Consider the following 19,625-nt stretch of genomic DNA (forward strand, 5'->3'; position numbering starts at 1 on the left):
CCTCAGAAGTGTAGAACAGCAAGATCTGCACTTGAAAGATATCCAGAGCAGTTCAGTATGCAAAATCTAATCTTTCTCCAGAAGTTAAAACTTTCAAAGCTGCTAGTCTTAGCTATATCCAGGTCTTTGAGATTCAAATAGGTTTGGACTGGAGTTTCCATTTCTTCCTTGAGAGACATGAGTTAGAGCTCAGGATTTTTTTTTTAAGTGCAGCATGAAGCCAGAAAAAAAATATTCCCTGCCAGCTCTAAGGGACAGCTCCTTGAAGGGTGTCTATTGTCATTATTCCAAAAACTTCTAAAAGCTAGCAAAATTATCATAAATGACAACCACATCCAAGATTTCTGTGAGACAAGCCAAATCCTCTGAAAGTTTTATTTCTTTTTTAGTACTGACATACCCATATCAGATAATTAAAAAAGGAACAACACATGCATCCCATTAAAGGCTTTGGGCACTAAAACAGGATGCAGGTAAGAGTGTGGGATACAGACATATGAAGCTGTGACTTAAGTGTTAAAAGTCATCTGTATCCCTGCAACCCATCCTGTCATTCCATCAGGCACCTGCCATTCTCCTTCTCCCTCAGCACAACTGGGCCCCACTAGATCAAAACCCACATTCCTAGAAGGACCTAATCCAGCAGTCCTCTACAGAGCAAAGTCCTGTGATATGGCCACACTTTAAGCCCAGGAACAGTTTTTCTCTGTAGATAAGGAAGAAAAGAAGCAGCACCAGCCACTTCTGTAAGAGACCAAATATTAGAGCATTCACCAAGGAGTCTGATTATGAATTTAATATCACCTGGCTTGTAAAGGTTCAAACTCAACTCTCACAGATAAGCAAAGCCTAGAAAGCCAAGCTGCCTTCTAATGTCAGGGAACAGAGAATCTCCCATAGCCATCTTGTAGGTGCAAAACTGACTGCACAAGTGATGCACTGGATGATAAAGAACTGGATGGAAAAGCAGTGCGTGACCTACTGGCTAAGGCACACTCTTCACAGGGAAACCTGGGACCCTCCTCTGTGGTTGTGATATTTTGTGAAAATCCCTTTGTTAGGATTTTCTTCTCCTGAGAAGCTGAGAAGGCCTCAGCTTCAAGTGTAAACAATTTGTTATCTGCTACTGTGGAAGGCAGCAGGTGCTTTCTTGATTGGTCAACGTGGGATGTTTCTACTTGCTGACCAATCGAGGAGGCAGCAGCTCTCGGACTCTCTAGGAGTCACAGAACTTTGTTATTCATTCTTTTCTATTCCTGTCTTACCTTCTGATGATTATTTTCTCTCTATTCTTTGTAGTATAGTTACAGTGTGGTCTTTTTAATGTAATATATATCATAATATAATAAACCAGCCTTCTGAAATGGAGTCAAGATCTCCTTCGCTTCACCAAGTCCAGACTGCCCAGAAGATCCACAGTAATAAATGGTGACCCCAGACGTAGCAATACTCCTCTTCCTCACCAAAGATTGTCATCTTACTGCAAATGCTCAGAGGTTGGAAAGCAGAATCCAGAAGCCCCAGCACAGTCACCCACCCACTTGTCCCATGTCCGTTGTTCCCTTGTCTTCTGACGCTTCCTTGGCCAGGAACTGCCTCTGCACCACTGCTGGGCAGTCTCCTCCACGGCCGGATGGACACGGCCACGAGCGGCAGCACGGTGAGGAACCAGCCAGTGCCAGGGCAGCTTCTGGCTGCACATCAGCAAGAATGACAACAGAAAGGGCTGTCAGGCTTTGGAAAAGGCTTCCCAAGGAAGCGATGGAATCCACATCTGGGCTAACTACCCTGGAACCATTCAGCTGTAAGAAAGTTTCCACTCAGAGGGAAAACTCCAGTAGAATTGATGTCACCTTTCTTTCTATAACATGGGATACATGGTTCAACCACAGGGAGCAAATAACATCATTATTAAAAGCAGCCTTTGCAGGTGACACATACAGGGACTTTTTTGCTGTCCCTAAACAGCAAAAAACAGTAAAGACTAAGGAGCCAGTGGAGTTTGGCTGTCTGGGAAGGCGCTGGCTCCTCTCTAAACTTCTGACTGCACAGGTGTTTCCTACCTCCTGAAACAGAACATGGCTCATGATTCAAATCTTTGATACTGCTTATTTTAAGTCAGTGGAAAAACAAACACACAATCCATTGAAAAGTCATTATACTTACAGTTAATAAACCAGAGTACATGTTCATAGGTCCCAACCCTAGCAACATATAATTTTATTATATTTGAAAATGTGTGGTCAATTGCCTACCAAAATTGACCAATACCTATGCAAATTAGTCATGGATGAGGTACATATACAGAGATACATGCTTATCTTTCTTCTCTCTGCTCCTCCCAAATGTGAGATTTCATGATCATTCAGGATGATCTAATCCCAGAGCACACTGTTTGCCTCACTGCTTGTGTGCTTCTGCCACCCTCAAGTCAGCATGAACTCCTTCAGCTCCCTGATCCTCAAAGCCTCCTGTCTGCAGCCACTCTGCTGCGGCTGCGTAAGGGCTGCTGCTGCCAAACAGAATAGGAGGGATGAGCACCTTTACAAGCAGCACAGACATCAGTGGGAAAAGCTGCTCCTGCCAGCACAGCCTAGGGAAAGGCGAGCACACGTGGCACCAGCACACGTACAGGGGACATGCCTGCAGAGCGAGTGGCAGCTGCTCCCTCCCAGCAAGGAGTGATCGCCTTCCTGGTGGGACCCTGGTGGGATCTGGCAAGGAGAAAAGCCTCAGCCTTTGTCTTGGCTTTGTGGAACAGGCACCAGGGCAGAGAATAACCATGGAATGGTGATATAATTATAAATATAGGGATGTGAGTAAGGGCAGGGCATGGTTGTGATCGCTGAAGTGCTGTGGGGTATCTGACTGACCACTGTGCCTATGGCCAGGTGTCTGAGCAGCTCCAGCCTCTGGAATGGTTTAACTCCAGTCTTTTGAGGCTGATTTGACACTAACACAGAGATAGTGCAATGAACGTGTTGCTGCTCAGTCATATATGTATACATGTGTATGTGTGTGTGCATATATATATATATACATATATACATAAATATATATATATATGCATGCACGCACTTCTCCCTTAGATTGCCTCAAAGAGAGCAAGAGCTGTGGGAGCCATTTATTTGCTGGCAAATAAAAGACAGTGGATTAGTGATGAACAAATAACCAAACACTTTATGCAAGTCAATTAGCACTTGATGAGAAGGATGCACTCTCAATGTAACACTGCTGCACAGCACCGGAGAGGCTGTAATCACTGTCAGGAAGAAAGGGCAGTGTGACACTACCCTAGAAAGTTTTCTATAAAGTCTACCATGAGCAGTCTTGAAATGGTCTCTTAGCAACAGTCAGTGAAATACCTTGTCATTTCTTTTAATTAACATGCAGCAAATACGCATTTAGTTTTTAACTTCCAGAAAGTAAATATTGCTTTGAGTTAAAAGAACTGATACAAAAACTCAGAAAAAAAATGTATATTAACCCAAATTCATAATAACTGGTAAAATGAAGATGTCCACATACTGGTGAAAAAGCATACAGCCCTGAATCTCCCTCATTTCAAATTCCCAACTATGCAATGCACAGTGAGATAGTACAAATAAAAAGAATATTTAAGACAAAACAAAACAAAAAGGAAAATACTGTGCTTCTGTACAAGTAGGTCAAGAAAGAACTTCAAATTAAAGCAATTTCTTGCATGATCATTGTAGAGCTGTTTGTAATTTCATCCAAAAAAGGACAATAACCAGCCTGAGAGCAGAATGTAAGACTACCCTGATCATTCGTTTCATCTGTAATGGAAATTTCCCTGGTTAGAAATTCTGACTGACTGAAAAGGATGGGCTATCATACAAAGAAACAGAATTCAGAACAAAGATTTTATCACCACAGATGCACCAACTTTTAACTGCTAAACCCTTAAAAGCTTGCTTCACTAGAGAGCAAAAGTAAATGTAAAAGAGAGGATTACCTGGGCGGAACTGCTTCACCACAACAAAGCACTGCCGAGAAGTATTAAAGATCAGGATTGACACACTGAGGAGGAAGATAAAAACACCAAAAGATCAATGCTATATGAAGGATTAATGCACAACTATTAAACTTACGTCTTGTGAATTTAATTTCAACTACGTAAATACATGTAAGATTTATTACTAAAGGTGCAACACAGCAAGGTCCTCGTCCAAAATCCGTCTAGAGGGATAGGTAATGGATCATGTTCCCAAAGCCCATGACAATTTTGCTCAAAATTAAGTCCCTTTTGTCTCCTGGCATGCAAAATAAGCACCAATCAATTCCTTCTTCCCAACAGGAACACCACCACCACCACCACCTCCTCTTCCACTCTAAGAACACTGTACTAGATAGCAAAAATTCTTACAAATAAAAACATCAGTCTCAAATTAGGACAGTCAAAACCTCAGGCACAGTCTAGTCTCATTCAGAGCCAGTGACTTCTGTGTAAGCACACGGCATCTCCTATCTGCAGCTACTTGCTGAGCTCAGGTTTCAAAACAGACACCATCCAAGTCCAATTTTGAACAAATTAATCCAGTAGCTTCACCTGCTACATTCAGTGCTTCTTTGGCTGCTTGCAGTATGTGTCATGGGGACACCTGACGGGCTAAGTATTTGGACATGCTCTGGATGTGCAGAGTACTGATGTTCTCTGCTTGCCTAACACACTCCCAGGTTTCACTAGTTTAAGAAAATGCAGACAAAAGTTTTTCTCCTTAGTTGGTAGCCCACTGCCCACCTGAAAAAACAAGTGTATATTTTGCTGATTGCCATGGCAGCATTCTCTCATTTGTTCTGCCTCACTGTATGCAATCGAGACGTTAATTCATTATTCTATGAATTCTACAATGGATTAGACTCACAATGGCATATTTGCAGGGTTGAGTCAAACTTTCAACTTTCCTTGTAAAAGAGCTGTATATTTATTTTCACTATTTGATTTAATAATGAAGTCTCAAGCTGCCAAAGAAAATGCTATCTGATGATTATTAAAAACAATGTTAATGTTTATTATAATAATATATAAAAACCAAAACAGAAGGGAGAAGTCCAGATGTTAGTATTTATATTCATGCTTGCTATTCTCAAAGACCTGTACTGCATATTGATGGCTTCCTGCCCTGGGAGATACCATTTGCAGGCAATTTTAAAGCAAAGGTTTTAGCCTTCAGAGAGGCTGGAGGAGAACATTCACTCTGTTTCCTGGCACTAGGGTTCTTTCTGGAATATCTGGGAGTTTGTGCTGGAAGAAATGAAATTAAGCCACAGACCATAAAATTTTAAGGTTACTTAAATATTATTCTTTTATTCTTTGATTTTTTTTTTTCCTTTCCATGACCGATGCTCCCCAAAGCAGTACTGTCTGAGGGCAGACACTGCTCTACATAAAGGGGAAAAGGAATTACTGCCACTGAACCTTTGTTGTTTTGTCCACAGGCACTGCCGGAAAGTGGAGAGAGCAGCAGCCTAAAGCTGCTGATGAAGAGTGGAAGCTTCCTGAAGCAGATGGTTGCCCTTTACCTTTCTTTACATCCACCACCCCAGGCCCAATCTTTCCTTTGGCTTGCCTTCTTCAGCACGTCTCATTAAATAACTCATACCAACTCATTAAAAATGGCTCAGCTATTAGACATTATTTTTTTCCTAGGAGTCAATCACTTGAGATTTTTATGGAACAGATGGGAAAATTAAAAACAATCTGTCAGAATTAAGGAACAAGATCAAATTAGCTGGAAAGGAGTAGCAGCAAGTTATTACAATTGTCTGCTTCTCACACCATCTTGAGATGAGAGGGTACAGAAATGGCACAAATCTGTAGAACTTTCAATTTAATTACTTCTAATTTTCTGAGAGACTGACAAACAATTTTGAACAGAAATTTACATTTTTTAACAAACCACAACACACAAGCTCTAATATTTCCTGTCAGAGCTGGAGAGTCATGGAAGAGAAAGTTCAGAATTATACCTTCTTAGGAAGGGTAACATTGGGAATGCCATTTGCTGTTTCATTGTTCACAAGAAACAAGATAACATGAACGGTTTCCACAGGTCACCAGGTCTGTAACTTCTGAAAACCCACTGAAGGCAGCATTCAGGACAGTTATCTGAGTATTACACAAAGTTAGAGCAAGACAGTTCAACTGAGCTAAGTGGAGGAGCCTCTCTCCCATTTTCAATGGAGAAACATTTTAACAACCCAAAATGTGGGTTCAGATGTTTGGTCTGGCCTATAAGGAAAATATTTATCTCCTGGAGTTTTACACCATCACACAAAGAATTCACTACAAAATCAGTTTGAGATTGCTATTTTTACAGATGATACAGGCTACCAAAAAGAACTACTACAAATCCATTAGGGAAGTCCAAATACATCTTTCAGTGGTGCCATACCATGGGATATTACAGAGGTATTTGATGCTTCAAGGCAATTCCCTTCAAAATGTTACAACCAGATCTATTTTAGAGTATTATATACACAGTTTTTAAGTGAGGAGTAAACATTAAAAAATTAAAACGTCCACATGGACTTTTGTGAACATCTCCACAACCAAAAGATACAGAAATGAAGTCAAAGTTGTACATTTGGGAAAAACACACAGAAGCACTAGAGAGGGCAAAAAAAAAAAAAAGCCCAGCCACATTCCCTAAAAGAAGGCAGTAATACTATACAAGAATTTAATCTAAAATGGGCATCAAAGATCCTAATGTAGCAACAGGCTTCTTGTCTCAAACAGGAGCACAAGGCCACTATTTTATTATATTTTACAAAGAAAAACAATACCCAGATATAAAAGGATCATGATAAATCCCAAGCTTCCATCCACGCCTTAAAACAAGCTGTAACACCTCTGCACTAAGGAAACACTGTCTCAGCTCAGACCTGCTAATCCTTACACTGTGTGGCAGATTACTTTTACCATATTCCAGAGGTGTGGATCTTTGCTGGCTATTCCTCCAGCAGCTGACTCTGGGGGAAATCAGAGGTGTCAAAGGAGAGCTCAGGAATGCAAATACCACTGTCCAGTGAAGGAGACTTGGCTCCTCCACACCACATCTGTCGTGGCTGCATTAGGGACTACAACCAAACAGAAAAAGAACTTACTAAGACCTGACAGGAGGTGTACAGTGTCTTCCAGAGCTGGTGAAGACCACAGACCTACTGAACCTTCAGCCCAACCTCGTCTTCAACTTCCCACTGCAGTAGCTTCCACTCACTTTATACATAAAATAAATCACTACTCTAATTACAGTAGTTTTCCCCAAAGAAAGGTTGCAGGTAAACAGCTTACTGTGCAATGATGTAGAATATTGTTCTTTCTATAAACATGGGAACAATTAGAGTAGCTTTAAAGTATTTTGAGAAAGGTATGTGCCTAAAATGTCACATACAAAGAGCATTTAACCTGTACTGTTGTTGTACTCAGGTTTGCAGTTGAAATGTGTCTGGTCTTGGCACCTAATACAATGTTTTCTGAACGGGATTCCAACTATTCAGCCAAGGCTCTCATGTAGCATTTAACCATTTAAACTGCAAAAAAAGCCCCCAGTGAAATAAGTATTAGGATTCTTTGATGGATATTTGAGTTCCTTAAACTAAGGCAATGTGCAGAAATCAGAAGCTGACCCAAGGACACTGCAACATAAGAGTGCAGAACCTGAATTCCTCCTCCACCTTTAAGACTCCTATGAAAAGAGAAAATACCCACCTGAATACAACCTTTACAGCTGAAAACACCAGTGAGAATAGTTTAGAAAATGACTCCATTGTGTGCCATAGAAAACTTCTTCCACATTTTTGCTTCCCCCAACATAGTACAGCTCTGTATTTACTGAAATCACAGTAACTGATGCTTTGTGATATTCCAGCTCAGCAGACATTTAGCTAGAAGTACTACAACTTCACAATCTCAAACCTGAGAAAGGAAGGTGGTGTTTCATGGAGCAGCACAAGACTCACAGCATTTGACCACAGCAGCTCTGAGGTAGGGGACAGATGAAAACTGACATCCTGTTAAAGTGTGCACACACACATATGGACCGTGCAAAGTTAATTCTTTTGAAATACATCCCAGAAACTGAGATCAGCAAATGAACTTTACCACAGCTTCTTAAATGTGTACTTCTAGGGCTGCAGAGTTAATCCACATGCAACTGCTGACACTTACTAATTGCTTTTCATGAGACAAACTTTCAAAATCCTTTAATAAATAAGGATGGATTCAGTCTTTCTTTATTCTTAGATGTGGCCTTAACACTGACTTTACAAATGTGAATTTGTTAACTAAAAAATAATTCTAGAAAATCCCCACAGTACAGCAATAGCAAAGACAAGGACAAGACCCCTGTACTTCTGTCAGTGAGCTAAGACTCTCAGGGCTGGAGATGAGGACTTTTAATGACAAACCTGTACTAATACCTAAAATACTAATACATTAGGTAAATGATGAGGTAACACAGGCAAAGAAATTGACCTTTCTTAAATCCTTGTAAGAGCAACTCGGGAGCTACTTGTGTCAAGGGTGGATATGTGTGCGACACACACAAACTGTGATCAGAAATGAACTGTGGAAGATAAAGCACCTAAAAAAAGACTGATATTAACATTGAAAGCCAGGAGTTCTCAGCTATTAACCTCAGCCACTTTCACCTACTTTTAAAGATTAATAAGTATCTCAAAATTAGTTTAAAGCTTATACTGGTGAGTGCTGCCTACAAACAATAATCTCAGCTCCATGAGGGAGACTTTAGGAACTAATGATGTATGATTTCTAAAAAACCACAACAAACCAACCAAACCAAACTACCAAAACCCCTCCAATACTAATAATACAGCGCCTGCAGTATTTCAGATGCCATTCTCAATGAAGACAAAGAAAAAGGAATGGCAGATTCCAAAAGAGACACAAAAATGGCATGCAGGAATAAAAGCAAGTAAGTGATTTAATCAGCCTCCTTGACTCTCAACAGATATTTGGTTTTAAAAATCCCTTTGATACAATCAGAAGAAAATAATCAAATGTAGTGTGCAACCACAGAGGTATTTAGAGATGCATTCATCTCTGCTGGAGAGCATGTGAATATAAAACATACATTTCATATTTTTGCCCACATAGCTCATAAAGGAGAAAATGTCAAGATTTACAAATCATACTAGATGAAAAGTTAGTAAGAAATAAATAAACAATTCAGAAATCCCATAATTGTTTTTAGCTTTAAAGTATAAAATTGTTTTTCTTCTTGAACTTATATGAATTTGGCTTTCTTTGTTCATAGAGGGATGACAAATTGATTATTCATAGTTTTTCATGTCAAGCCTATAATTCCATCTAGTCTTTTTTGAGAAACACCCCAGATCACAAATAAAGTATGTTCATAAAATGCTAGAGGGTTGGAATGGACCTTAAAGATCTTCTACTCCGCCACTGCCACAGGAAAGGACACCTCCCACCAGACCAGGTTGTTCAAGGTGTTATCCAGCCTGGCTTTGAACACTTCCAGGGTTGGGGCATCCACAACCTCCCTAGGCAACCTGTTCCAACGCCTCACCACCCTCACAGTAAAAAATTTCTTCCTAGTACCTAACCTAAACTTTCCCTCTTTGAATCTGGACCTATTACTCCTTGTCCTGTCACTACAGCTCCTGACAGAGTCTCTCTCTGGCTTCTCTGTGGGTCCCCTTCAGATCCTGCAAGGTCTCCACACAACCACGTTCACGTTTCTGAACATGTCCCCTCCTTGTCTGAATCTAAAATGACTGTGCTTTCAATTTGAAAGTGATAATCAAAAACCACCTAAACTTGTTTGAGAGCCAACACTCAAAAGCAATTCTTTGGGAGGAGTCAACCTTCAGGAGGGCCTACTTCATCTTATTTCAAAATTATTTTTGATGTCCATAAGAAAAAAATGTATGTAGCCCCTGTGCCACTTCTGTATTCAAATCAACCATCAATTTCACAGCTGGACACATCCTGAAAACTTCCAATGTGGCGTCTCAAGCGCTGTCTTCTTCCTTTTATCAGCACGGCACCCAGTACCTTAAGTCAGAGAAAACAGCCCCTTCGTTTTCAGAACAGAGATGTAATAAAGCTGTACCCTTTGATTACTCTCCAGTGCAATTCCTTTAGTTTCCCAGAGCTTTAACTATAATGCAGATAGTCCTGAGATTAAATGTGTGAGCTTGCACAATCTTTAGTGGTTCATTTAAGTCTTCCTTCAAAGCATTTTGCATCTTTCAAAGGCCAACACCAATCCAATGGGCTGCTTAGAAATGCAGCCCATTACAAAAGCAAAGCTATAAGCTCCTGACAAAAACATTCACCCTTTCATACTAATCACAGATAAAGTGGATTTGGCAACAGATAATTAGAGATGTCTAAAAGACTTCTGTATTCTGATGAAATTTGAATGCTTTCTCCAACACAACATAAATATTTAATACTAAATAAACCCAGAATAGAGTGGTGAGCCCTGTATGCTTGAGAAAATAAACGTTACTCTGGAAAAAATCAAAAGGAAGATTGGTTTCAAGTAAACTGAACTGCAGCAGGAAGTTGTTCATGACACCATAAAGCAGGAAGCATATATTTGGTTAATCATCAGACCAGCGTAAAATTGAACTAAGAAGTGGTAACAAACCCATATACATGCACTTTTAAAACACATTTTTTATCTACTCGTAAAGTAGCAACTTGTATTGCCAACCAGAGAATATCATCAGGATAACTTCTTTGGAATAAACAATTCTTTCAGCAACTTATTTTCATACAACAAAGAAAAATTAGAAAGAAAATTCAACTGCAAAATAAATGAGACATCAAAGAACACTGCTCTCAATAACATTCCTCAAGTGTCATATCTTGGCCAGTATCCCAGGATACCCTTAGAAATGACACATTGCATCTCAATGGGATTCTTTCAACAAAATATTTTAATAAATAAATTCAGGTTTTATGCTAACTTATTTGATTAAATACAGCTTTATGGGAATTATGTGCAACAGATGTCAGAGCCTGATGGGCTTTTGTTCCAATTCCTAATTATTTGTGAAACTGCCATTTATAAATGCTATCACACAGCAAGACCAATAAATAATCCACCTAAAAAGCCTAAGTATGTCTCTATTCCATTCTGAAATGGCACAAGTCAAAGATTTAAAATACCATCAGGTTACAAGGACAGCTCACAAAACAATAAAAGTTCAAGTGTTCTGCAAAAGGTAAGAGAAACCAGCAACTTTGTTTATTACCTACCAAAATCCAAGTATGATGTGCATAACACAACCTTTTGCCAGGTACAACTGCACACTCTCAGTACCATCAGTGAGAAACTGATAGTTGTTCACCTTTTCCTCAATTTTCTAGAATAAGGTTTAAATAATTCCCTCTTTTCCAAGAGATATTTTCAGCTAAAATTCTAAAATACAGGCATTCCAACTATAGAACATTTCCTAGCTTTCCTAAGATTATTTTTTCCCATCCCAAATGCAGGCCATGATCATGCTGCTGTGTCTAGACCATGTACAAACTCTTGGCACCCTGCACACACAACAGATTTATATCAAAATCACGTGAAAGCAAAGGGAAGACTCTTTCTGATTTCAGTGATTGTAAGAAAATGAACACATTAATTTATTTTGCATATTGATCGAAACACCAGAAAATTAAATCCCTAAACTTGTGAACAACCCAAGACATTTCTAATCTGGATACCAGAAACCTGTATTCACAAATTAATGACTAACCAGCCAAAATTCTCGTGTACCTGCTTAGTTGCAAGAATTTTCATGGATTCTATTCTTAGAATTAGGCAAATATTCAACTTCCCAATGAAGTAATTCCCTCTATAAAGATTTTATTGCCATTTTACCCTGTTTCAGTGATACAGCAGAGATTAGATGCTATAGGGTACTTTCATGCTTAAGAAGATGAAATGAGAATGTAAAAATTTATGACTTCATGTTCTTCTCTGATAACTTTACAACATCTCATCTCACGTTTCTCTCATTCCTATGCTTTTATTTAAATTGGATCCTAAGGTAACAACATGGTAACTCATTTTAAAAGACAGTAAATACGCCTGCAGAATTCCTGGCACAAAAGCAGAGGATCTGTCAAGTCTTCACTGTAGAAAACCCCAAAAATGAACAACAAAAAACACAGCATTAAGTGCATTTTATTTGCAAATATTGTATGCAAACAAATCATGTAATTACTTGGGTTGAAGGAAACTAATAGGCTACTACATTTTTTCCTTCTAATACCAGGAAAATTATCATTATCCTGATAGCATTCTTGATAGACAGATATCAAGCCTAGACCTGAGCATTTTCAATGACACTGGTTACAAAACATGTCTTCCTGGATTATCTTATTGCTTATTGGTAAAAACAGTTTCTTAGTGCTTAATTTTAAAAATACTTTCCCCATCATACATCATACATCCTTTCTCATTATGTCATTGATTACTGATGAAATTAAATTATTCTGGCCTGTTCTGTAACGTTCCTTCACATTTTATGATAAGTGGTAATTTCTCTCCTGAACTGTGATATCCTTTGCATGAACATGCCCAGCGCTCATTCCCTTCCCTCAGCTATTATTTCCCTAAACTTTTCATTATTTTTGTTTGTTGAACTACCTCCAGTTGATTTTAAACAGTGCATTATCTTCCACACTATCTTTGAAGATAATCAAGAGAATTCCACATCACTGACACCCTGGAGGAGACATTACAAAGACAGACAAGGTTTACAGAATAACAGCACATCATAGAAAGTAAAAGGCATATGCCACCCAAGAAAAACTTTTTTTTTCTTTTTTTTACCTGTAATGGTGTTAAAAAGCTGTATTTTAAAGCTACTGTGATAATTCTTGCACAAAGGAAGCATCTGAGTTAAATTTCATGGTGTCTTATAATACACTAGGACATAAACCAGAAAAATACATACAGGATTAAGTTTCCATAAAGCCCAAATGATCTGGCATATGAAATAGGAGAAGGAATTTAATCCACTCCTATAATGTGGTCAGGACACATGACTTCCACCCTGTCTCCACAGCTCCCTTCTCCAGCCATTGAGCCAGAATAGCACCCATGGCTCCTGCAGGCCACTGGCCCAGCTCTGGTGACCATCCCTGGCCAGGATGCAGCTGCAGCTGCTGGGCTGTGATCCTCAGTGCCCTGGGCAGGACCTCCTGATCGCTGCCCTTGGCCAGGTAACTGCACAGCACACAGCCTCCACACCTGCATCTCCTCCTTCTGGACTTGTGCTCACTTCTAACCTGCCTCAAGAACCTCCTCCTGTTTGCCTGCAGGACTGGCACCTGCAGGAGGGAACAAGCAGAGGTGGAGGTTGTTTTGGTTTCCTTCACCCTGTAAATTCCCTCCTGATGGAAAACTACACTTTTCAGTTGTCTTTGCAATAGATAAAATAAAAAGTCATTTCTTCAGAGAAAGCAAAGTAGATTATGAATTAATTTGTTTGAAATGTGAAACAAGTTAATCTCTTTATTTGAAAAAACAAAAAGGCTGTGGAAGCCCAGGACACTGGGAATATTTCTCTGTCTGCTCTGGGGTGCCCTGACCCCCAGGGGAGCACTGACTTTGACCCTCATTCATGGAGAAAGTTTCCTAGACTTCGAGATAGATTAGAACCCACAAAAGTGTGAAATAGATTATAGAGAGTAGTGTAGGTACATGCTTGGTGAGAAATTTAGGTTTTGGGATTTTTAGTATGTTGTGGATGGAAGCAAGATGGAGGGCACAGGGTGTTGTCCTGGGTTTCTTCTTCATGCTTCTTCTTCCTTCTTCTTCATGGGTTTGGGTGGCATTTTGTAATTGGGCAGAAAAGTCTGCATTGTGGGCTCTTTGGGATCAGTTATTGGGTTAAAAGGGGAAATAATCCAGGTGTCAGTTCTTAATTGGATAGTTTAGTCTTAAAAGACCTTGTAACAAAAGATTGTTAGCCATTTTGAGCCTTCTAATGAACAGCTGCTGAACTCACACTAATGATAATGTTTTACTGATAAGAAATGATAAACACCTAAGTCCAAACACAAATTACTGTCTCAAGTGCCTTCAGTCCAGACTCAGAAAAACTGATGAGTGGTACACCCACAAAAGGCAAATCTTATAAAGCAAGAATACAAGGATAAACTTTCAGGTTCCTCCATTAAGAATTTTTTAAGTCAGGAACTCCTGCTGAGTCACTGTGATATGTTTTTTCAGGTAAAAATGCAGCATGAATGGGGTACAATGCACATGTAGAGCTGCAAGTTTTTTAGTTCAAATGCTTTTTATTCATCACATGATATTTTCAGAGTTGAAAGGAACTCACATAACTATCTTGCACACAATTCAATCTCCTCAAATTTGTTCTCTTTTAAATGCAGTGAACTTTACAGTGAATTTTTCATACTCTCAAACAGAGAGGTAGACAGAAATTTGTTTTGTCAACTAGGAAAAGGTACAGTTGTGTCCCTGTTCTCAAGCGTTATTACTCAAAGCACAGAAGGGAGCACATGACTGTACACTGACCTTCATCTGTTCCCAAATCATGCCTTTTAAAAGCCTTGAATCTGTTTAAGGGGAGCTGCTGAAACCTGAAACGAACGTGGTCTATTGCTTTATAAAGTAGATGAATGTAGAACTTAAGTATTACATTTCAGGCTCTTACTGTACTATATATAGCAAAATTAGGATGAGGAAGAATATTAACTGTAACCTGAGTCTGGTTTTGGAGAATATTTTTTTGTTACAGGTATTGATGGTTACTCTGTAAAATTTAATATATTTCTATTTCTAACAGAAAATCACCACAAATTTGCAGAAGGAAAATGTTCTCCTGATAAAGACTTTAATTTTTAAAAGCCAAGCCCTTAAAAAAATTACCAGCTCTACAGCCCACAAATCCACCCCCACAAATTGCTAACCAGCTCTGACAGACCCAAGTCTAAAAGGAATCGTGAAATTCATTTTGTATCTGAATTTTCATTGCTTGCACTCTGCCTGATTTTCATCAGGATATGTTTAATAATGACCAAACACATAATCTTGAGTATTAAAGGGAAAATTACATTTAATTAGAAAAGTAAGCAGTGCATAACTGCAGAAAGCATCTTTTGCTGTGTGCCTGACACAACAGGTCAAAAATTATGTAACTCTTAGCAGCAACACCTCAATAAACTTGTTCAACAATTACAGTGGAGAAGAGGTAATCAAGGATTTTTACTTCATTCATTTTTAGTAAACTTAATTGTTGTTTCTAATCACATAGTAAAACCTTCCAATGAGCTCTGATAACGTTCATCTGCATGTTTCAAAGAAATATTAACTTAAATCTAACTCCACAGGACAAGAACAATAGTAAGCTCATTATTTTCCAACAGAAAAATGGCTTAGAAATTGATAGATTTCTTGACAAGTTTGCAAATTTTTGACAGTTTTCAGATGGGAACTGTAACACTCATTAAGCAATTAATATGCTTATAAAATCATAGAAACCTTCAGGATGTGACTTCTGGAAATCATCTGATCCAATCTCCTGTTAAAAGTCACTATAACTTCTGAGTTAGGCCTGATTTCTCAGAGCCTTGTCCAGTCAAGGTTTGGATTTCTCTAAGGATGGAGATTCTGGGCAAAGCATTCCAGGACCAAACTATTGTCCATAGGTATGTCCTTGTGTAGTGGATCTTCCTTCTGTTAGAATGCAAATCTAAATATGGTAAGAAATGCTGCTTCTTTTGTCTATGCTGACACACAGCTGACTTTTGACAGCAAAGGTTCTGAAGGTTTGCCTTAACATAGTTTATTGTGTGACCAGTAATAAATTGCACATTTTTTTTTTTTTGTCTTTAAGTGGCAGGGAGGGATTGGGAATAAGCAATTATTTGTTCAACATGAATTACAGCAGTGACTTCAAGATTGATGTCTAGCTCTGAATGATCTTGATCTTAAGAGAGCTCAGGAACCACATACTGCAGACTCACGTAGATCTGCAATAACTAAATGAAAGAAAATAAATAAAAGGAAAAAAAGGAAAAGTAATACCAATTCTGCTATTTTACCTTGTGCTAGAGTTGCACCACCAGACTATATATGGTTAAATAATCTTTCCCCACTGTAACATATAGTGAGGTTTTAAAAGATGATTCACATCTGAGGCAAATGAAGTGGCTGCTGCAGCCCCTGTGTTTTTGTCTTTGTATAATTTAATCAGCTGTTCATCTCAACAGTTGGAAAGGATACATTTAAACAACAATAACTTCATCTCTCTTGGTATATACTTTCCTGTATCTTCTGATTCAAATCTATTAAATATTGGCTTATATTGACCTAATTTGAAATGAGACAGAACACTGGGGTCCCAAAGGAGCCCAGCACACAAGCTCTCAGTTCACTACCACGCAGCAAGGAAGTCAGTCTTAAGCATGTTTACTTGTGCTGCTGAAAGAGGATGACAAATAAAGACATGGGTTAGGCACAATGTCTGGTTTTATAGGATTACACAGTTGTTTTTTTCATTCATCATCACAAAATGCATAATACATATAAATTCTATGTAAATATATAATATATACATGTGTTTTTTATAGATCTTTACAGAACATGTTCAGTTCAGGTAAACAGCCTTATTTCAGACACTTGGAGCATTTAACAGTCTTACAGCACTTCCCTAAGTAGTAAGCTATGAATACTAATGAAAAAGTATAATGGAAAAGGGATCTCAATTCTGGAAAACACCTACAATTTTCTTCAAGCAGACGTACACACCAGGAAATCCTGACCAACAGAACTGTGTCCCAGAAACCTCTCCTTCAATATTTATCTTTCATTGACAGTAATGAACCTGTAAGAGCTCTCTCAGCATGAAGTCCTTCATAATCTTCAGGAACTAGTCAACATGACTTTTCCATATAATAAGCATCACAGCTACTAAAATACATCAAAATGTAGGGCTTTAAAGTATTACAAGGGATCTTGAATCTGACTAATGTATTGGGCAATAATTGCCTTCCTATTCACAAAAAAAAAAAAAAAGTAATAAACCCATGGATTTGCTATGCAGGAAGTTCACATTACTACCTTTGGTGTCAGAAGCTGCAATGAATTTCCTTGTGAAAGAGTGTTAGACGTTCTGCAGTTCAACAGTAGTCACTAATAAGTTGGGGTGGCAGCTGTTGTGCATCTGAAGCTAACAAATGTTATGTGACCAGAGATGACTGGCGTGACATGTGGCCGTAGCCTTTTTATAAAGTTATGTTCTCAACTATTTTAAAAATGTCCACAAAAGTCCTTCAGAAATACTGTTCCCAAGAAGTTCATGGAAAACTGATCCTTTAATACTTACCCCACTCAGTTAGTTGCATGTATTCACACATTATCACACAGTGATAAACTAAAGTTTAAACAAAAATAGTCATATAAATTCATCTGGAAGTCATGTTCTCAACACTGTGACTTGAGGCTGGATTCACTTGCTTGAATGGGAATATATTAAATTTCCAGCAATCAATTATCATTTCAGCCTTTGTATCTGCCATCATAAATTCAGGCACATGCCCATATGGACAGACAAAGTGCAAAGACAGAACTGTCTTCCAGGCAAATTCCAAAAGCAAGTGTGAAGTTCAGTATTGAAATATCACTCCCTTTTCTGTCCTCATTCTCAAGCAGTACAGGCATTTTTAATCCAACTAATACTTCCCCAATTCTCCTGAAAATTTTGCCTTCATAATCCTTATGTAGATAAAAGGTGTCGCTAGAATTTTATATCCCTCTCAGGCACCCACATGCATGTAAAGACGTAAGGACTTAGAGGGCTCCAACAGAGAAGAATTTCCCAAAGTGCAACTGATTTTAGTTATTTAATGCACACAAAAAAACACATCTCTTGATGTGGTTCTGGTTATGTCACAATTCATTTTAGTGTTTTGCTACATTTTCTACATTTAATAGATTTAGAAAAGCTTATCTTTGGAAAAAGTTGTTACCCTTGCTTTTTATTTTTATCTTCTAGCACCTAAATTTTCAGCAAACAGATTAAATATTAATACTTTTTAAAATACATATAAATATTTTAGTTTTTAATAACACTGAGACTTGGTCTGTTTTATTACACCTTATTTGTTATAATCTTGTATGAACTGATCTTTGAAGTCAGGAGTTAATTGCTTTTTGTCTCTGATCAGAGAAATACATTTGGAAAGGCAGAAGAAACTCCTTCCTTCAGGTAATAAATTCCCACTCAACAAAGAGGATTTCATACAATCCAAACGTTCAGTTCCATCGTCTATGTAATCATTAAAATGCACAATAATGTGTTAATAATGCAAGGTGTAAATAATGTGCAAAATAATGTGCTAATGCACAATTATGTGTTAAAACTCTAATACTGGAACAGTCGAGCAAAGACAAAACTTACTGAAAACACAATAAACCACAAGGAGATTTTAAAATTTCTGCTAATTCTATCTTAAACAGTAGAAAACCACCTGCAAGTATTACACAAGAAGTGAGAATTGAAGAGGAAATTGGAGGAAAGAAAACATCAACAACACTTGACCAATGAATGAGAATACAGTATGAAATACAACAGGAAGACAACAGGAAATAATGAGATGCCATTGTTACCTGTCATGTGTCCTCATAAAATCCCAGAACTTCTTAGTGCCATTCTGGAGGGGAAAAAAAATTAAAAATCAATCAAATTAACTCCAACTGAATAATTACTATAATGAAATTTAACAAAACTTGAGAGGCATTTCTTTCAAAACTCAGTATAGTTAGTTTTATTTATGAGGCCAGTATTCTGGATTTTGACAGCTAGTATTACAGACACTGAGAACTGTCTTAGGACAGTTCAAAATCTTAGACCCACAATAATATGATGACAATATTAGCAGACATTTATTGCAGCCTTCAGGCCCAGTTTTGGCCACAGCATCAACTTCAGCTGCCCAATCTAACCATTCACAGTGCCAGGAAGCCATAAACAGCTCTGTTTTAACCAGTAAAATAACCCACAGGTATGTTCTTCCATGTCCAGAAATGCTCTTACCTGGAGAACAGCTCAGCACTTTCCTCCTAACTAAAGCCATGTGGGACCCAGGAACAAGACCCCTTCCCTGTAACCCCTTACAAGGACCCTTTGGTCCCTTACAAGGACTAAAATAGGAGTTTTGTCCACACCTAACATGAAGGGGTCACACTCCACTCTGCACAGCAGCTGTTCCTCTGCACTGCTGGTGGTGCTGAGGGCACTGTCTTGCAGCAGGCTTGAAATCACAGCACTCACTCAAGAACTGGGAGACGTAAAATGGCTGATTTTCTCAAGATGGGCCAATTCCTGTCCTCTGCCAGCTTAAAAAGAACAATATCCACTACAGCACAGCTGACAGTGATCTCTGAAAACAAGTGCTCTTTCACAATTATAATGAACACACATACCTTGCTTACATTTGTATTATACCTTCTATAGTTACCTACAGCAGTTCATACACATCAGTTAATGGAGATGCATATAATTCTTTATTCTGTTTACTGGAAGCGTGATGGTGTTTTTCAGCTCAAATACAACTCAAGAGATTTCACTCCCAAGTC

The 19,625-nt window shown here is 38.5% G+C and overlaps 1 protein-coding gene across 1 annotated transcript in view; it reads right to left on the reverse strand.

Annotated features, from left to right (window-relative positions):
• NUDT14 (nudix hydrolase 14) overlaps positions 1-19,625 on the reverse strand; it is a 60,751-nt gene that overhangs the window by 14,075 nt on the left and 27,051 nt on the right. Inside the window, exons 2-3 of the mRNA XM_038138142.1 lie at positions 18,657-18,700; positions 3,977-4,041 (exon numbers count right to left, since the gene is read on the reverse strand). Of these exons, the coding sequence (XP_037994070.1) occupies positions 3,977-4,041; positions 18,657-18,700 (109 nt within the window). The remainder of the gene's footprint in view (positions 1-3,976; positions 4,042-18,656; positions 18,701-19,625) is intronic.

This window comes from Motacilla alba, chromosome 5, assembly GCF_015832195.1.
Source record: "Motacilla alba alba isolate MOTALB_02 chromosome 5, Motacilla_alba_V1.0_pri, whole genome shotgun sequence".
NCBI classification, from domain to species: Eukaryota; Metazoa; Chordata; class Aves; order Passeriformes; family Motacillidae; genus Motacilla; species Motacilla alba.